Below are 19,534 nucleotides of genomic sequence, written 5' to 3' on the forward strand. Positions count from 1 at the left end.
AAAACCTTCAGAATCAGGCATAAATCAATCTAAGGTGTCTAGACCATATTCAAGGTTTTATTCTTCTATGCTACTACAGCAGGCTGCTGTATATATCCTTTTTCTCATGTAATACAATTTCTGTAAGAATAGCAAGCAGTATGTTAAGATGAAGAATTTGTGAAAACCTTTGTGAGATTACTAATAAAACAGCTGACAGAGCTATTATTAAACATTTTGCACTGTTTTATTAAGGGTCATTTACAGAATTCAGATTTCACAGAATTTTGGAAATGTCAGAGTAAGGGGGGCTCAAACAAACAGTTTTGTTATAATAAAAAGAAATGTATGTATGTCAGATCATTTTTGACCAGGATGTATGAATTATGTTAGCTTGAAATCATAACAAATAATTATGTACTGAAATGTTTGCTAAGAAAGTTATACTTGTGCCTTTAATATTTAACCCTCATTATATAATTATGTGATTAATGGTAAATAATGACATATGTATATAAAAGTCATATAATATTGTAAATGTTTACATGTGACCTCTGATAAGGATCCACTGGCAGAGGGCATTATGGTTGATGGCCTTTGCTGCTTGAATTATGCTGTAAATCTGATAAAGTCCACACTTTTGTCATGATTTCATAAAGATGAAGACTGCTTCTTGAAGGTTTGTTGAAAATCTTCCGAGTTACTTCTTAGTTTGATTTTTAACTCACTGTATAGGCTTACTGCAGTAATTCAGCACTAGCAACCCCAGCACATCCACATAGTCAGGAAGATCAAATTATATGACATTGCCAATGAAAGTGCTAGATGAAATGATTACCAATACTCTAATGCAGAGACGCCTTAATGAAATTCATAGGTTAATAGGTTCATAGCTAAGTTCAAGGCTAGCTGCCCTTGATCCCATCCCATGATTAATAATTATATATTACCGCTAATGAGAATAACTGGGATAATACCACAGATAATTTGAGGGGACCCATGTATGGGATAAAGCATTTAGGAGCTGCCTCTGTCCATTAGTAGGACAGGGTTCAGTCCTGGAGTAAATTTACTGTTTCCCATCTATATATCTAATTTGCACTTGAAAATAGACAGGAATGAACTTTGTTTCATGTGAATAGGAAGTCTGTTCCATAGCAGTGGTATTCTCTGCAAAATATACCTGTCCCTCTAAATCATTCCGTTGATGTTGCATAAGATGTTTAGATTCCTAGATCAAGTATTTCTGATACCATTTGACCTGCTGATGTGCAGTAAGTCCATCAATAATGGTCAGAGGATGCCTTCTATGCAAGACACAGGTCACTTCTTAGTAGTCTGTAAGATACTGAGTATAGTGACAGGGCTTTGCATTAGTCCATACAAGACATGTTGTTTAGGCCTTGTATCCTTTTAGTAAGATATCTGTGTGTGTGTGTGTTCCAGTTGTTGCATGTGTCTGGACAAATACATGCCAAAGGGGCATTACATTTGATTATTGTCCTAATGAGAGCAGAGTAAAGGGGGACAATGGCATCCCTAGGTCTAGACGCATCCCCTTTGTTTATAAGCTGTGCAATATAAAGGGACTTTCTGACAACTATAGACACGTGTTGGTCAAAAGTTAGGTCACTGTCCACATAGGTTCCCAAATCCCAAACAACTGGGTCAACTCTGTGGAGCATATTGTCAATGTGGTAGTTCCGTGGGATAGATAACTTCTCAAATGATACATTAATGCATTTTTTGCCATTTAGTTTTAGACCATGATTTTGACACCAGTTATTTACTTGAGACAAACCTTCCTGTAGGATGGTAAAGTCAGTTGGAGATTCAATGACTGCTTCCAGGTTGCAGTCATCTGCAAACGTACTCAGCCAGACCCTTTGGTAATGGATTTTACTTCAGAAAAGTAGATGCCAAACAGGAGAAGACAGACAAGTGGTTCTCACTTGGAGCTAATCAGTTTGCATGTGAATGTTTTGTAAAAAATGTATACTGGATGCATTCTCCTTGACAAAGATGTTAATTTTACTTAATATAATAGGAACTTTTAAAATGGACAATGAAATCCAATATCTCCTTTGGACTATTATGACTGTAGCAAGAAAAAAAACTTAACTAAGAAATGGAAAACTCATCCCCACCTCAACTTCAAGAATTTCTGTTATCACTAGAAAAAGCAATCTTCAAAGAGATTTGAATAAAGGAAAGCAGAATATATCATAAGACTATTCAGAAGAATCCTTGGACTAACGTTCTATAACTTACTGATTTTTATCAGAACATTTTTACCTCCATAATTTGATAACTATATAACTAGTTAATTCATTTACTTATTAATATCAAATTAAGACATGTATTAAATAAAAATTCAGGCAACTGTGTGCATATTGTATACAGTTCTAAAATGTATTGTTTAATTTTTAATATGTTTCAAATTTTATAAAAATATGTATCACTGTAACACATTTTTAATAAAAAAATTTTGAAAAAATGCGTACCAATCTTGAAGATAGTGTCATTATTTAACTTGTCCACAGCAAATTATTTTTTTTTTATTCAATGATTTTAAAGAAACTATTTCTAGTCGTATTTTTAAGGACAAACACATTACTTTAGAAAAGAAGCTGACTGTTGTATGTTGAACTCAGTGTGTCTGCCAGTGGTAAGATTATACTATCTATTTATATTTCAAGTAACCCTAGCAGAAATGAAAACTAGCAAAACATGAAAGACAAAGTTGCATCAGAAGGGCAAAACAGGTGTTTGGAATTGGAAGACAAATGAAAAGGCCTGCAAATAAATACAAATAAAGAATGTGAAAGTTGTATAGGTACAAATTGATGCTGTTGATGTGGTAGTATAGATTTAGGTCTCTAGATCCCGATTTAAGTAACGGAGTTCAACGTGTGTTAAGTCATTCATAGCGCAAAAGGCTATGCAGACATCATTCCTGATTCCTCATGAGTCTGGATCACACTGAGTAGATACTTAAGGTTTTTAGTCTATCAGAGTAGCTAAGTTTACTAAGACCGTAGAGGTTTTTGAAAATGCTGAGGTCTAAGGTTCAAGCTGAAAGGTGCATCTGTTCAATGACAGTTCTAAAAAGGGATGAATGAAGTGGGACTATAACTTTTTTTTGGACCTTGAGGAGATGCCATAATGCATACGTTGCACAAGGCAGAAATTATTTTCTAACCACCACAGAATCATGGTGGTCAAAGGATATTTTCTTATCAACATATGTTCTCAAGTCCCTGATAACTGTAAATCAATATGGCAATTAGCAGTGATGCTAAACATACCAGAGGAAACTATGCTGCATGTCTTAGTATTAAGTCTTTGAATAATACACATGGTGTTTGTTTGGTCTAGCCCTAGCTGGATAATTTGGAATGGTAAAGTAATGAAAAGGTCTCAAGACTAACTATTCAGTGTTTATGTAATAATTCTTCACATTACTGACACTAGTATATTTTAACACAAAGGAAAAAAAATAAAACTTTTGAAGATGTCAGCATATATGACTGGATGCCCACAGAAGCTACATGGACATTTTCAAATACCTGTACGTGGCACTTTTTTCATTACATAACTACCAACAGCCTGCCAGCGTAGTAATACTATGTGCCATTACTCATTATTTTCAGTAAGTTACCACAATGAACAAGTATCCTACCTGTCACACAACACCAGTGCTGTGTTTCCAAGAGGAGGAGTTCGATAATGCCATTCAACACATGTGTCACTGGATATCGTAAGTGCATGCTCCAGTGAGGCACAATGGTTCTTAAAGCTTTCCTGGGAAGAAAAGGTCACCAAACATACCCTGCAGTACAGCTGCACTGTACTGCATTCTTGGACAATAAGTTCAGTTCTCTTATGAGATGGTATTAAGTCCTGGCGGTTCAGACCACTCTTTTCAGCCTGCCAAACTGCCTTTTCAACCTCACTGTGTGCATACCTGCATTCTTTTGCACCATCTTGGCAAAGTACATTTTTGGCAATATATCTGCAATAAGAAAGACAATTTGTATTGGAAGCTGGTCGGATCTCATTGTATTGTGTACTGTTTCCCTCTTTAAGAAGGTGCACTAGTAAAGGTTTCCAGATGTGCCTGGCAGAGACTGTACAGAAATTGTCTGAAGCTAGGAAGGCTATTTTCTGAGGTCTTCCATAGAAGCATATACTGCACACTTCCTGAAATTCTCCTTCATATATACAAAGGATTTCTTCAGCACTCGTAAGTTGTTTGTTGCTGCACTTTCTAGTCATTAAAACCATCTTCTTCAGTAAACCACTCTGCAAGTTGTGTTTCTTCTCAAAGGACCAAATAATGGCTTCTTCTTCACTCCAAGCAAAAGTGCACTTATTCCTGTGTTTCTTGCAGCCAGAACTAGGGCGATAATACCAACACACCTCATATGTTGTTAGTCTTTGGAACTCTGGGTGACGACGGACATATCGCCATTTACCAGACTTATCATTTCTCTTTCTAGCTAAAAGTAGTTCATATTTACAAGCATGTGCTATATCATTAAAAACGTATGTACTTTCATTCTCCTTCTGTGCACACTGAAAACATGCTAGATGCAAATCAACTATATTCAACAGATCTTGTAATAGTGTATTGTCTGTTAAAGTCAAACGAGAGACGGCCATTTCATATTTCGGCTACAGACAGAAGTTTCTTTCTAAATCTTTCAAAAATATTTGGAATAAAAATCAAATGCCAGTTTCAAGCCAATATCCCTTTCAACTTATTCTTCAAAATATGTTCAAGGTCTAAAAAAGTGAAGAAAAGAAAGTTACTTTTTCATAATTCATTTAAAGTTACTTTTTCATAATTCATAGATATTGTTTGCTTGTATTATTTGTGACATGACTTAACCTGTAATGATCAGTTGAAAATTAAGACATGCCCTGTTTGTGTTTAATTTAAATTTACCTCTGTTGAGATATAACTATTTTCTGAAGGTTGAATCACTCTGTAGTACTTAATTTTTATAATAATTATTATTGCTGAGTATTGTAGCAGTACTGACCACAAGAACTCATCTTGTGTGTAAATCAAAAAGGAAAAATAATCTGTTTCAGATGATCCCCCAGAATTAATAAACTCCACATAGGAATAGTGTAAGCCCTACATGGAGTGTACCATAGCCATGTCTGCAGCTCCACCTCAGTAGCGTGCCTTGCATATTAATGAAGGTGCACTACTGAGGGAGAGCCATGTACATGGTTAATGAATCAGTGTAGGGGGTGTGTTACAGTGTTCGGAGATGTGTAATACACCCCCTGCACTATCAAATTGCCGGACGGCACTGAAATAGTAAAGTTAATTGTGTTTACTTGGCCAGTGTTTTCTTTATTTGTAGGGGGTGTGTTACAGTGTCCATAACACACACCCTGTGCTGTCAAAGTGCAGGATGGCACTGAAATATAAATGTTAAAATGTAATTTTCCTTTTTTTTTTTTTTATTTTTTTTCTTGTGTTTGCGAGGCATGGAGCTTAGCAATGAACATGTGCCAGACATCTAAAAATAGAAACCGGATGCTTTTAATTTTAATAGAAAAGGTTAAGTTTAAGCATAGCTGAGCAGGTTTGTGCGGCGCGTTGCTCAGCAGTGCTTACATGTAACAAAAAACTATATAGAAATGTATAGGTGAAATCTTCATATCCACGTTAGCTGAATGGTTAGAGTCACTGCCTTGTGTGCAGTAGGTGCATGGTTTAAATGCCAAGACAGGCCATTCAGCTTTTGCATTTCATAGCATTAATATATACATTTTTTTTATCTATGTAGTTATCGATATTTGTTAACCAGGCTATTCCAGCTGGTCCAGAAGCCCATTTTCAGTGGAGGTACAAGGAGAAAAGTTCCAGTTACACATAAGTGTCCAAAACATTGCAGTCACACCCCAAGATAAGATAAGATTAAAATATATAGGATTAGGTCATGTAAAGTAAAATAGATTCACATAATAATAAAGTATCATTAATGAACAATTACTTTCAATAATTGTTTTTTTATTTTTGAAAAACTCTGGTTTACCCATAGCTAAGCTCTGCTAAAGTTTATTAAATCAAGCCAAGCAATACTTAAACAGAATCTGTTTTATCAGTACTTAGCAATGAGCAGCTCCGCTTAGCTGGTTTGGGCACTGCTAAGCAATCCCAGTTTAAGCAGTCCTCAGCTCAGCTAAGCGAGTTTGTGCACTGCTAAGCATTGCTAAGCATTGCCAGTTTAAGCACTGCTCAACTGAGCTTGGCGGGTTTGCATGGTGCAAGGCTTCACTTAGCATTTTTAAAATGGTCCAATGGTGGTAAAAGGTGGGAAAACAGCCTTATTTAAGCTGAACAGGTGGGAATACAGCCAGAACCTGTTGGAATTTAATCACTGCAGGCACTATGGCTGGAGCAGGAGAGAGTGCACATGTCCAGGTGCAGGGCTGGGGCATTTTGGAATCCAGGGTCATGGTTGGGCTCCTTGTCAAAGACCATGGTGACCAGTTGCTGTAGGGCCAGTACTAGGGCTCTGAATACTAGTTAGAGGCCTGTGACCATCTAGCATATGATCTCACCATTACAACTAGAATCCCCCGCACTGGTGAGCAGGAACATTATCATTATGATGATCTGAAGTGAAGGAAGGGGGAGCTCTTGAACCAAAGGACCCAAGACATTTGGGACCACAATGCCCCAGAAGTTTGTAAGTATAGGAAACACTGAGTTACCAAATTCTAGTATGAATATCTGATAGACAGGTATGCATAATGGTCTGGTTTCCCCCCACAGCTACAGAGGAGATGGCTCACAACCTGGAGGCCCATGCAGGGTGCCTGGCCAGGATGCGTTGAGAGTGTGGTGAGTACAGATATATCTATCTTGCAATATATAGTAATGTAATTACGAAAGAGTACAGTTGTAACTGCCAGTAGGTATAATCTGTTGTGAGTGTACTGTAATGAATGTGCACACAGACCTGGACTGATATAAGTGAGTATTACCAGGTACAATTTAATATAGATGAAAGCATGAAACATGCTACTGTTACAGAAAGAAAGTTAATACAGCATTAATAATGTTTGGAAATAACATGTGTTTACTGTATTAATAATACATGTTCTGGTAAGAAAGTACACCAGCATTGAAAATAGAGAGAAGGTTGTCACCCAAATCAGTTCCCAGGGATGGTACGCAGGGTTATACAGTGCAATTTGGATGACCGACTGTGCCAGATCAAGGGCAGACTGGTGCACCTGGAGAGGCAGGCCAGCCCAGGCACCCAGCCACCAGCACAACCACCTTCGGTGCTGTGAAGGAACAGTGGTGACTGCCCATGGGTGGGAAGCTCGGTCCCACTGCTGCCATCTGGGGGTACTTGGCCCTCTAATTCCCAAACACCCTCCCTGTCCATGGTGACTAACTCCCTCATGTGTCATACAGCACCCCTGTCTGCTGTCTTGTCTGTCTGCAAATGTAACTTCACTTACCCAACTTACCTCCCCAAATGTACCTACAACCTTTCCCCAACATTCCAATCTCTCCTTAAAAAAAAGAAAAAGGCATATATCCCCGCAAAAAAATCATCCCATACGTAGCTCTCAATTTTGCCCCCACGTACACTGCCAACAATCAATCATCAAATTCCAAATTGTCTAACATGCACAGCTATTGCTGTACAAGAAATGGAAAGCTATGGTCCTTTCCTACACCAGTCCTGCACATGCCTACCTTCCTTTCATATTGTTTTTCCCCCTGCTTGCCCCATTTCACCATTTTCCTATCACCCGTTTTTTCTTTTCTTTTTTTGGAAATAGCATGGGTTTAAGGGGGACTAAGCACTGCTTAGCATTGCTGTGTGTAAACTCATGCAAACCTGCTTAAAACTGTTTAAAATTGCTTTAATCACCTTATCTAATTCTGACACTGTTATGCACATCAATAAAATAATCACCCCTGCAAAGTCTCAAACCTAGGACCCTCTGAACTACAACAAAGTGCATGAGTCCACTAGGCAACTCAGCTCTGGAGAATAACTGGTATTCCTATAAATATATCATGCATTATACTGATGTCACATCAGCAAAAACACACACCCCTTCCAAGTATTGAATGCAGCACCCTGTCAACTGCCGCATAGTGCATTAGCTCACTAGGCCACTCAGCTGTGAAGAACAACTGCTGTCTTTACAAACATATCCTGATTGCCAGTGACACACTACTTCTACATATGATGGGATAACTGAAAGTGTACTTGGGCCTGTGATTCAGACACTGAACCAGTACATAGCCAAATACATGTTGATGGATGGATGTGAGGCCTACAATATCAGGTAGAGCTGACAACTGCACAGACTTTTGAAGAATGTCTACAGTTGTGCCACCTACTTATAGCATGGTTGTCCTAAACCTATTCTGTGTGTGCTGAACTACTGTCAAGTCAGTGCAGATTCAGGTTACAAGATCAGGACAGACAGGTCGGTGTCACACGTCATACCCATCCGAACACACATGTTCATGCCAATCTTGTGCAACACATTGTATGCATGCACATATGTCTTGCAACTACACCTGCTATAATAATGACTCTGTAGCTCTATTTGTGACATACCTGGCATGTGTGACATCTTGACACCCACAGTGCTGACCCACAGTCCAGTCTGTTGCATGACAACTACATGCTTGTCAATACAATATAGAAATAACTGATCCCTGCAATGTCAAGCAGAAGTGGTTGCTGCTACTGCAGTCCCTGCCACCCACAGTAGCATGTCAAAAGCCTGTAGGGCAGGACACGTATTACAAATATGAATACATGTCTTAAATGCCACCTACCACTCTCTGGATGGCACTATTACATAACACATGTACCAGAGGCACATGCCTCACCTGGACTGCTATGGGTACTCTCACCCTGGCTATGCTGTCATAACAGAGCTGACACTGCTCCCTCACTCACATAATAAGCTTGCTGTCCCCAAATGTGTTCACAATCCTCAGTATGACTCCTGGCCAGAATGCTGCAGCTGCAGCCTGCTACACATGCAGCAGTATGTTCAGCTACCTGCTACAGACCTAACATACCTCCCAAACACCTAGAACAGGATATCCACACAACACCCATGCATAAAGGGTTGGGGGTGGTCAGGTGACAGGGACATGTGTCACAGTCTCACCCCTGCAAACATACACAGCTGATAGACCAGCATCAACTGCAGCAGCATGCACATTCAGATAAAAATGATGTCTGGCACTCACATCTACCTGTCTCCTTACTGACCCCAACACAAATTGTTAAACAGTAAACTGCCACAAAATCAAAAAAATCTGTTAACAATGGGTAAACATAGCATGCAAAACTGTGGACATATCACATCAATCCAAACAGGGGACAGTATTTCTACCTACCCTCTGTGATGCTGTAGCTTCCCCACCTCGATAATGTCCTCCTCACAAGCCAGGAAAAGGGCAAATGCCTACATGAAGGCTTTAATTATACCACTGTGCTTCCATGCCATTGGCTAAAGAAAATGCAACCCAGCTGTTCTGGATGCTATTAGCAAGTGTGAGTCACAGATTGGTACACAGGTAATCACTTGTTCATGAGCATTACCTACAAAAGGCAAGCTGCTGCCTATGGTAAACAGGTCTGTGAGTTTCTTTATGAAGACAGACTGCACCTTCCTTGGAAAACTAACACTGGATTTCTGCTCACAAAGGAGTACAGCACTATTCCAGGTATGTCATAGAACTCCCCATGTAATGGAATGCAGATAGGGGGGTGCAGTCATGGGAAATAGGAATTCCAACAGTAAGTCTCAGCAACATATCTTGGAGTGACATGCTGCTGTTAGCCAGTTGTCAAGTACCTTATAGTCTTGCCTTCTGGCTCTGTCTGCAGTGACAAAGATCACAGCTCTGGCCCCTGAGTCTCCCCAGCAATGGTCAGATCACAAAGAATGTTACTGGATTGTCTGTTGTACAATAGTGACAGTAACTACTGGGGGATACAGCTGGCATATCACATCCTGCACTGTCAGTGAGCCCCTCTCAGTCTGTGAATGTCATACGGGCATAGTTCAACCATGGTTCAGGTGTCCCTGACTGTTCCTAATGTACTCCAGCTAGGTCACTGTATACTCCACACCTGTATCTCATTGCCTGATAGCTATGGTTAGCATACCTGGGACCCCCTGCAGCAGGCAGCAGGTTAAAGGTGGCAGTAGTGTGGGGACACAGGATCCGCCTTAGCAGCAGTATATACATATTGAGCATACAATGTAAGATAATGAATACAGTACCAGATATTAATATACTATTACTGTGTTCTGAGGGGTCTGCCATGTCACAGACACAATCCCCACAGTCTGGGTACAACCATTACATATTGTGTCCAACTGGTTTCCAGACATCCACATTTGTCTGGCAGGGGGTCCACATATATCAGGCACATGTACACATTCCGCAAACATCTGTGTACTGCAGATGTCGGACAACTATGAGGAGGAAACTCTACACCACATTTGCACTGCTCTCAGGTATTGTGTAGCACACATTGCTAGAATGTCCACATACACTTGTAGTACCAGTCATGTATTTGTCAGATGGTGACTGTATGACATGGTACTGTAACACTGCCCATAGGGACACACCACATTAGATGGCAGTGATGGGTGTGGACACATAACAACACAGTCTGTCACAGCACACAGGCCATAACTGGTATACCTATGATCATATGAGGTTACTAGACTATGGGCACTGAGCTCCCATAAGCCTAGCCCAGATGTTAGCCCATGTGTATGCAAGGCAGCACCTGATGCTACAGTCCAACAGGGACACAGGTGGTATCCCAAGGGTGTATGTTCTGTTAACCATCCAGTTACCTAGGTTCCACTTGCAAAGGTGTAAATAGCTACCCTACCTGATGTGGAAAGGGTGTCCATTCCACAGCAGGGTGAGTGTGTGGGGCACACATCTGAGTCACCAAAAAGCTCAGTTGATGTCCCACACAAGGTTGAGGACATGTGTGTGGGTTAATAGAGTGGAGCTTCAGTTGTACTTGTACAGCAATGCCAACAAAGTAGAGTCTGTGATTGCCTTGCATGCCAGGCAGAGGTCACCTCTGAGGAGTATGTATGAAACTGGGTAGAGGGATTGGCTTATAGCCTATGTGTGTATGGTACATGTTTGAGGCCTTGGTATTCCCTAGTGGGGAACCTTTGTGATGTCTCCAGCTGCTGCATGTGCTGTGTGAGGTGAATGACGAATGGGGCATTATACTCAATAATGGGCCTTATTGGGGGAATACAGGGATGTCATGACCCCATGTCCCTGGATGACATATCCTTATGTATGAGGTGGGCCATGTAGAAGGTTTACCTTACAACTGAATCAACATGGTGGTGAAATGCCATGTCGCCATTAACTTGTTTGTACAGATCCCTCATTACTGATTGCGTGCCTAGGATGTTGCTAGTATTGTGATAATATGTGGGGATGTCAGTCTCCCCAAAGGGGTGGACAGTGCATTTCCTGGTATTCAGCCTGAGGCCATGTTTTTAGCACATGTCATTTGTATGTATGAGACCCTCCTACGCAGTTGTCCACATCACTAGGGAATCTGGTAACAACACACAGCATGCAGTCATCTGCAAACATGCCCTGCACCTTAGAAGTGTACATCACACATAACAGATGCCCAAACACAGAACACTAGGTGGCACCGCTAGTTATGGGTCAACCGCTTGAGGCGGATTCCCCTATGTGGATTAGGTGGGTCATGTCAGAGCACCACTGTGCTACCCCACTGGTAACATATAGTGTGATGCATACTTGGGATATATCTGTTATGGCCACGTGGGTTATCCTGTCAAAGTCTCTGTCCAGTTCAAGGCAGGCAGTATGCACTCTCACCTCCCCTCCGCATGGCTTTGGAGAGGTCAACCGAGTGTAACAGGCATGATCCCTTCTTTGACGAAGCCTAACTGTGCATGATGGAGTGTGTGGAGGTTGGCAATGTCTTTGTTAATAAGGTTCACTATAAACTGTGCTATGGCCTTGCAGACCAGCCTAGTTAGGCTGATGTGTGTATAATGTGACACATTGGTGGATGCCCCACCTTAGTGTAAAGGGGTGACAGTTGTTGTCCTTCACACGGCTGGGGCAAAGGTAGTAGTCAGGCCTCCTTTGAACACAGTGCCTTATGGTGTTGCAAGGTCATGCTTGGGGTCGATGCATCCTGTGATGTGATAGGCTCCCATGGCGGCTGTATACCATGACATTGAAATCCAATAAAAAAAAAAAATCGGTAAAACTGGTATATGTAACAAGTGAACTGAATTTATAAAATAATATATACCAGTATCAAGGACCAATCAGTTAGTAAAACAAGGTTTCTTTAATCACAAGATACGCAACTTTCACAGTCAAGCTGTTTCTTCAGGCTTTAGCAAACCATATCTCTACCAAAGCTTATTAAATAATAACATCTTAATTAACATCAATCAATCATTGTTTAAAACAACCTACTTAAAGCTAACCTGCTCTATATTTAAAATGTAACGTTCTATCTAGTATTATAATGTAAACATTATACCATTTCATCTAACACAGTCATGTAAGAACTGCAGTTCAGGTTTCAAAGTAAAACCATCATTCAGTCCTAGTGGGTGGAAGGCTCTGAAATGTAATATCCATTTCTTCTCAATTCATTCTGTAGCATTTTTTATCACCTCCTCTGTTATTAGTTTTAATATTCTGTAAAATTAAAAATTTAAAAGAATGAGTAGAATCGGTATCAGAAACATATTTATACAAGGAATTTGTTTCTATCTTTCTTCTTATTTCAGATATATGACTCAAAATACGATCCTTAAGCCACTGATTAGTTTTCCCCGCATAAAATGAAGGGCACTTGATGCACTTTGTCATGTATACTATGTTTCTAGTATTATAATTGCCATAAGCATAAATATAAAAAGGACGTTCCTTAATTGGGTGTATAAAACTTTGTTCAGTATAAATATACTTACAAAAAGAGCAAGAACTACACTTGTACGTTCTTCTTCTAGTATTAATAACTCCCCTACTTCTTTGTTCTTTAAAACATAATTTGTTTTTCAGAGTATTACATTTCTTGTAGCCAAATTTGGGTGCCATTGAGCTGATGTCTCCCAGTTCAGGTATGTGAGACAGTATAGGCCAATACTTCTTAATTGTATTTTTAATCTGATTTGTATTTTGATCACATGTTACAATGCATCTGTGTCCCATTACATTGTTATTATTAAAAGTAGTAGCTATTTGGTGCAGATTTGAAAATACTGTTGGATATTTACTGTATCTTTCCCAAAGCACTTCTTTTTTAGTTTTATATACTTGTTGACTAGGATACCCTCTGTCTACAAAGTCACTTGCCACCTCATCTAATTGCTTCATAAGTTCCTTTTCATTCGTGTTAAGTTTATTTACTCTAGCCATTTGATTTTTAACTATATTGCTGAACACATGAGGTGGATGCATGCTATCCCTAGCTAAATATCTGTACCTTTTGCTTTCTTTCTTATATAGCTTGTTTCAAGTTGATCCTTAACATTCTTTGATATCAGAACATTCAAAAATTCAATATTTCGATATTGAACATTCTTTTTAAACTTTAAAAAGACATGGGTTACTGTAAATATGTAATAAAGTCATTAAAATCAATCAATGACCCGTCCCATATCAGGAAGAGGTTGTCCACAAATCTTTTGTAGAACGTTATCTCTTTAAAAAAGGGATTTGTAGTGCTATCCAAAATTACGTCTACTTCTCAACAATTCATTACAATGTTTTCATAAGTATTGGTCACTGGTGTGCCCATGGCAACACAAGCAGTCTGATTATGATATTTATTTTGAAATAAAAAAAATTGTTTTCTAGAACTATGATCGGCAAGTCATAGACTAATTATATATCTAGATTCTCAATATTTGTATGATTTATGACATACATCTTAATCATACTGATACCTATACTACTGGGAATACAAGTGAACAAGGAGTCCATGTTAGACCATGTGTATGTAAGGCAGCACCTGATGCCCAAGTCCAACAGAGATACAGGTGGTCTGCCAAGGGGACAATGTGGGGTTTGTGTTTGCTGTGCGGGTTTCCAGGATTGATCCCATTCACTTATTCACGCTAAGGAGACATTGCTCCAAAATGGGTACCTGCTCCTACTTTGTCTCGGATGGATGTATGTCATCTCTGTTATAGACAGTATTTCTTGCAGATGTCCACCAGACAGGTGTACCTGTCCTTACAGAGGATAATGTAGTCCTGTTGGGTATACCTGACTCAATGCATCTATACAAATGCACATATAGTGCTTGTGTGTATGTGTGGATATTGGTGCCAGTTCCTACAGAGGGGTTGGGGGCTGTGAATCTGTGTATACCACCCCACAGAAGGCTGTATTCCACATTGGAAGTGTATGTATGTCTGTCCTTAGCTAATGGGTATTGTGGGAGATGGTGACTGCAAACATGACCGCATGATAGTTGTTTTGCCATGGAAGATGACACTGTACGGATGCTGCAGTGGTAACCCGTTTTGTGTAACTTCAATCCAACATGCCTTCACCTCATATGGGAGTAGCCCCTACCTGCACTACGGTGTTTAAAATGCCAGTGTTGTTGGCTCTCTGGCCATTTGTGTGCTGGCATGCGTACATCTTCCAATGTATGTTTGGGTCATTCAAATAACCCAGGATCAGGGTACAGACCCAAATCCTAATACAGTTAATGAGATCCATATAGGCAGAATGGGCTTCCTGGTCATGTACTGGCTGGTAGCTAGCTATGGTTTGAATAGAAGTGTTGGCAATGGTGAACTGCCCCTGAAGTGTCCCCTGTGCAGCTCACTGCCTGTACAGTATGGAGGTGTATATGTGTCTTATATATACTTTACACCATGTCCCATGGCATTACCACCCACACTTTTGAGTCTGACTGTATGATAGGATGGTTGACCAGGTAAGGATGGAGTACTCTCTGCAGCTTTGAACCACATGTCTGTGACTTGTGACTGCACAGATGTCAGCATTTCCCAGGGTTAAGAATGCTTGCACTCAGGGCAGAGTCATGTGTAGACTCCTAGCGTCTAGCAGCATGACCTTCAATGTCTGCTGCATTGACAGTTGTATGTTGGCAGTAATAACCTCACCACTTTTCCTAATGAAGGCACTATGGGAGTGGTGAGAACCATTGGCAGACACGTGAAGGTCAGTTGAGACAGATGGAGGCCATCTCTGGCAAAGTATTGTGGTCTGTTAACCATATCATCCCAGGCTCTCAGGTACTGGAATGTCCTGGAATATCACAAGATAACTAGCCACATGTTAAGGTCAATCATTTCCTGATTAAATTGTGCCATCATCTGGGTGATAGTGGAATGCCGCATAAGGCTAGGGACATACCTGCCTGGGACACCATCAGCGTGCTCACTCATGTCTCACTGCATATAGTCCAGGGAGGTGCATCTCAGGTCAGGCATGCAAACATGGACTGTGACAGACTCATGACAGTACCTGTTGGTGAGAAACAGCAGTGGGTATGCAATACGGAAGATTCTGTCACCTGACACACAAGTAATTGTGACCATCCACATATACAACCTGGTGAGAGGCACATCAGTGTGTCTCACAATGGAGTCTCCTATGTGTAATATGTTTGATATTTGGTGATGCCTTCATGGCTGTGAGACATAGGTGTGTGCCTATGTGTGGTATGTGCTGCGTATGGCTGTGGCATTCACGTGTGGCGTTGCCTCTGAGGTCTCCTTTGTTTGTGGATGTGTATGTTGAGGATCTCTGTATATATGTGTGTGTGTGTGTTGTGTACGTATGGGTGGTGTGTGAGGTGTACTGATTGTGTTGACAACCTGTTTGGAGACAGATATGCAGACTTGACCAGAAGAGAGCATGGACTGTAGGTTCCTAATGTCATTGCGTCTCTCACACAGTGTGTTCCTTGGTGGTGTTTGTAGATGGTTGTCAGTCACTGTACATGATACAGGTGCTACACTGTGCCAGGATGCCCATATCAACCAGACTGGCAGGGGAAACTGTAGGGCATTGTCCAACCATACAGTTCAGAATATGAGAGAAGAAGGCCAGGGAGACCTAAGGGGTGGGCCTACAGCCCAGGTGCTTATTACAACTGTAGGAGGCTGACACCACCACATACAATGTAGACAAGCTATGAACAAGCAGTAATAGGTGCAACAGGAACATGCACTGTAACACCTTATAGGACATGCAGCAAGCAGCAGGAAACATCAAGATCAGGAGGGCAGTGCATGATATATTGCTACTATGTCGCTGATAGCCACATACATACTGTGGTGATAGATGGCAGGGTATGATGTGGGAGTTAGCAGTGGATAGTGCTGGCAAATCTGGATGTGCAGGGTGTGTACATAATGGTGAGCAATGCATGTGGTCATGTGATGTGTTCCCTTCTTCATGTCCTTCAGGAGGGATGTCCTGTCGTAGGAATCCACCTTTCTCAGAAGCAGAGACTGACACCATAATTGATGCCCTGAGACTCTATCACCAGGTCTTGTTGTCATGGAGTCACCATAACCAGCAAGAACACACTGTACTGTGGACAGACCTGGTGGCATCGGTTAGTCATGTGAGCCACCACTACAGGAGCTATGAGCAGGTCTGACACAGTGCCACTGATATGATACATCATGCATGGCAAAGGACTGGAGCTGTGGCCAGGGACCTTGCTAGCACTAGTGAAGGGCCTGCTACACAACATCCACTCTCGGCCACAGAGGAGTTCCTGGCAAACCTGGGTTCATCCACCAGCTCACAAGAATGTATGTTGTGGTCTGATTCTGTGTTGTGCATGGCATCAGTCATAAGGTGGGGTCTGTCTAATGCATTTTTGGCACCTCACCTGTGGTGTGTGTGTGTGTGTGTGTGTGTGTGTGTGTGTGTGTGTGGATCAGGCGACCTTATAGTGCAGGAATTAATGTAGTCATGTTGTATTCTCCTCACAGGTGACCATGGGGGTTGGAGCATGTCCCCCTCACAACCTGACGTCAGTGTCTCATCAGACTCTGATGATGATGTGGCCATGGTGAGGCACAGGTGGGGTTGTTGGGGGCTCAATCTGTACCATTGGTTGACATCCCATGTCCTCTCCCAATGTTCCCACGCACAGTCAGTATGCCCACAAATGTCCAGTCCCCAGCAGCCACAGATATTGGACAGTCAGAAGGTGGTGGCATTGAATAGGAGAGAGTGGCGACTATAGCATCTATGACTGTAGAGACTAGCCTTATCCAGAGAAGTGGAGAGGTCCCACACAGACAGATTGACAGGGGTGCTTAACGGAGAACTGCTGCCCATCCAGCACCTGTCAGAGGTGTCACAGCACGTGTCACCCAATGCATGTTTTGGTCCATAATGGAGGCACAGGCACATTGTTAATGGTACACCGGATCGATGCTCAGGGTCATGGATGCCACACTGCCTGGCATGCAAGACTAAATCCATGGCATTGGTGATGCCTTACATAATTTCGCTAATGCAGTGGACAGATGGTGGGGTGGGACTTTGCAATGTCTGTGCTTGAAAATGTGGTGGGAGTAGGGTGTCGGACATGTGGATGTAGGTCAGCAACAACATCAGCAGAGAGCCCACGTGGCCATCCACAGTCACACCCCTGTAGTGGCAGTACCACCAGCACTACCGAAGGGAGGGTGCTGTTCACACCACAACATGACAGTCCATGGGCACATGGTCCTGGGTGGTCCCATGATGGACACAGACCCAGCATACACAAGTCATCATCAGCAAGTAGTACTGCATCTGGCCCTGGGCATGGTGGTGCCAGTGCCACTCCTGGCAAAACCAGTTCTCATGTTTGTGGCTGGAGACAGTGAGCTGTACATTCTGCCATGTCCAACATATCCTCGTGTAGGGCTGGCACATGGTTTGACTGTGTGCATGCACACATCACTGTCACATGCGGGTCACCACCAGACAAACACACTTCCTCTCCATGGCCCAGCTGACCAGCACCCCTCCAGACAAACACACAATGTCAACTGTATGGCACAGCCTAGGCCTTTGGCAATCCCCACACCACACCCTGTGCATGTGATGATACCTGTGCCACATCACTATCATCCATGCCATCAATGCTGGGACATGCTAATATGTGTCTGATGCACAGTGTGAATATAGTACACTTAATGGCAGTTTGAGTGGAGTAGTGTTATGCTCTGTAAGGTGCTGTCTGCTGGCATTTCTCATGTGTACACATTAAAGTGTATGTATCTTTGTACCATGATGCTGTATTGCTGTTAGTATTGCTGACTGACAGACCTTATTCTGTTTCTGTTCCAGGTGTCTGTGTGTCTACACCGTGGGGGTCTACTGCCAATACAGCAGCTCATGATGGCATAGTGGCAACGCAAAAATGTGACATTGCCAAGCTATGGCTGTAAATGTGCATGTTTACCTAGCTGCTTATGTGTAGAATAGTGTGCGAGAAACAATGGGGGAAGACACCGTAATCTTGCATGCATGCCCCTTGACACAGCATGCTACTCCTGATACGTCACCTGGGATTTCTGTAATATCACAGGTTCATAGGATCATAGAAGGTTAGTAGGGTAGCAGCCCTGGGTCCCTTACAAGCCTAGCCATTACGTTATCCTCAACACAATCATCGATCAGCACCTGTTGCCCCTGTCATTGAGGGACACAGCTGTGACCCCTGGGATGGATTTGTGGTTTCCCATCCACTCATCACAGCTACACGTGATAAGAGTTTGCATGGTACTCTGTTTGACATGTCTGGAAAGTGCATTCCTGAGACAGGGCAGCCTCTGGGAGACAATCCTGTCTCTCCAGCAGGTTTTGCTGATGTCACATAGCAGATTCAGGCCTGTCATGCTGGTAATGTTAGAAGAGTTTGGCTCACATATATGGGCCAGCTGTGGAAGGGCTGGGCACAACACTGCCATCTAGACGAGGCATGCTACAGCCCACCTGTGGACAACCTGTCCAATACAGAGTGGGGCACTACTGATTCAAGGTTGTCTGCATGGAACAGATGTTGGAGGCCATGGATTACCTTTGTGGGTATTACTATGGCCTTTCCAGTTGCTGCAGATGTCTGGATAGGTACATACCAAATGGGTCATGGTAGTCTATTATTGTTGTACCGACTGAGGATGATACAGAGGTAATGTCCACCTTTTAACTGGATGCATTCCCTTTACCTATGTGGTGAACCATGTACAAGGCTGTTCTGATCACTACTGCTACTTGATGGCTGAATGCAACAGTGTTATCAACCTGAGTAACCAGGTCTCTCAATGCAGGTTGTGTGTTTATGGGGTTTCCATTGATGTGGGAAAAAGTGGGGCCATGCCCTTGATGTATGGGATGATGGTACTGTTTTCTGCATTCAGCTTGAAGCCAGGATCTTGCCATTATTCCATACCCTATGTAAGGCCCCGTTGCAGTGTGTTAACA

General features: G+C 41.9%; 1 protein-coding gene across 1 annotated transcript in view; it reads right to left on the reverse strand.

The window, feature by feature from the left end:
* HELZ2 (helicase with zinc finger 2) overlaps positions 1 to 4,763 on the reverse strand; it is a 1,911,095-nt gene extending 1,906,332 nt beyond the window's left edge. The window contains exon 1 of the mRNA XM_044089861.1: positions 3,662 to 4,763. Within this exon, the coding sequence (XP_043945796.1) occupies positions 3,662 to 4,644 (983 nt within the window). The 5' untranslated portion in view covers positions 4,645 to 4,763. The remainder of the gene's footprint in view (positions 1 to 3,661) is intronic.
* Positions 4,764 to 19,534: the final 14,771 nt, after the last annotated feature.

Source organism: Protopterus annectens, chromosome 12.part0 (genome assembly GCF_019279795.1).
Source record: "Protopterus annectens isolate FY-2018-M chromosome 12.part0, PAN1.0, whole genome shotgun sequence".
In the NCBI taxonomy this organism is placed as follows: domain Eukaryota; kingdom Metazoa; phylum Chordata; order Ceratodontiformes; family Protopteridae; genus Protopterus; species Protopterus annectens.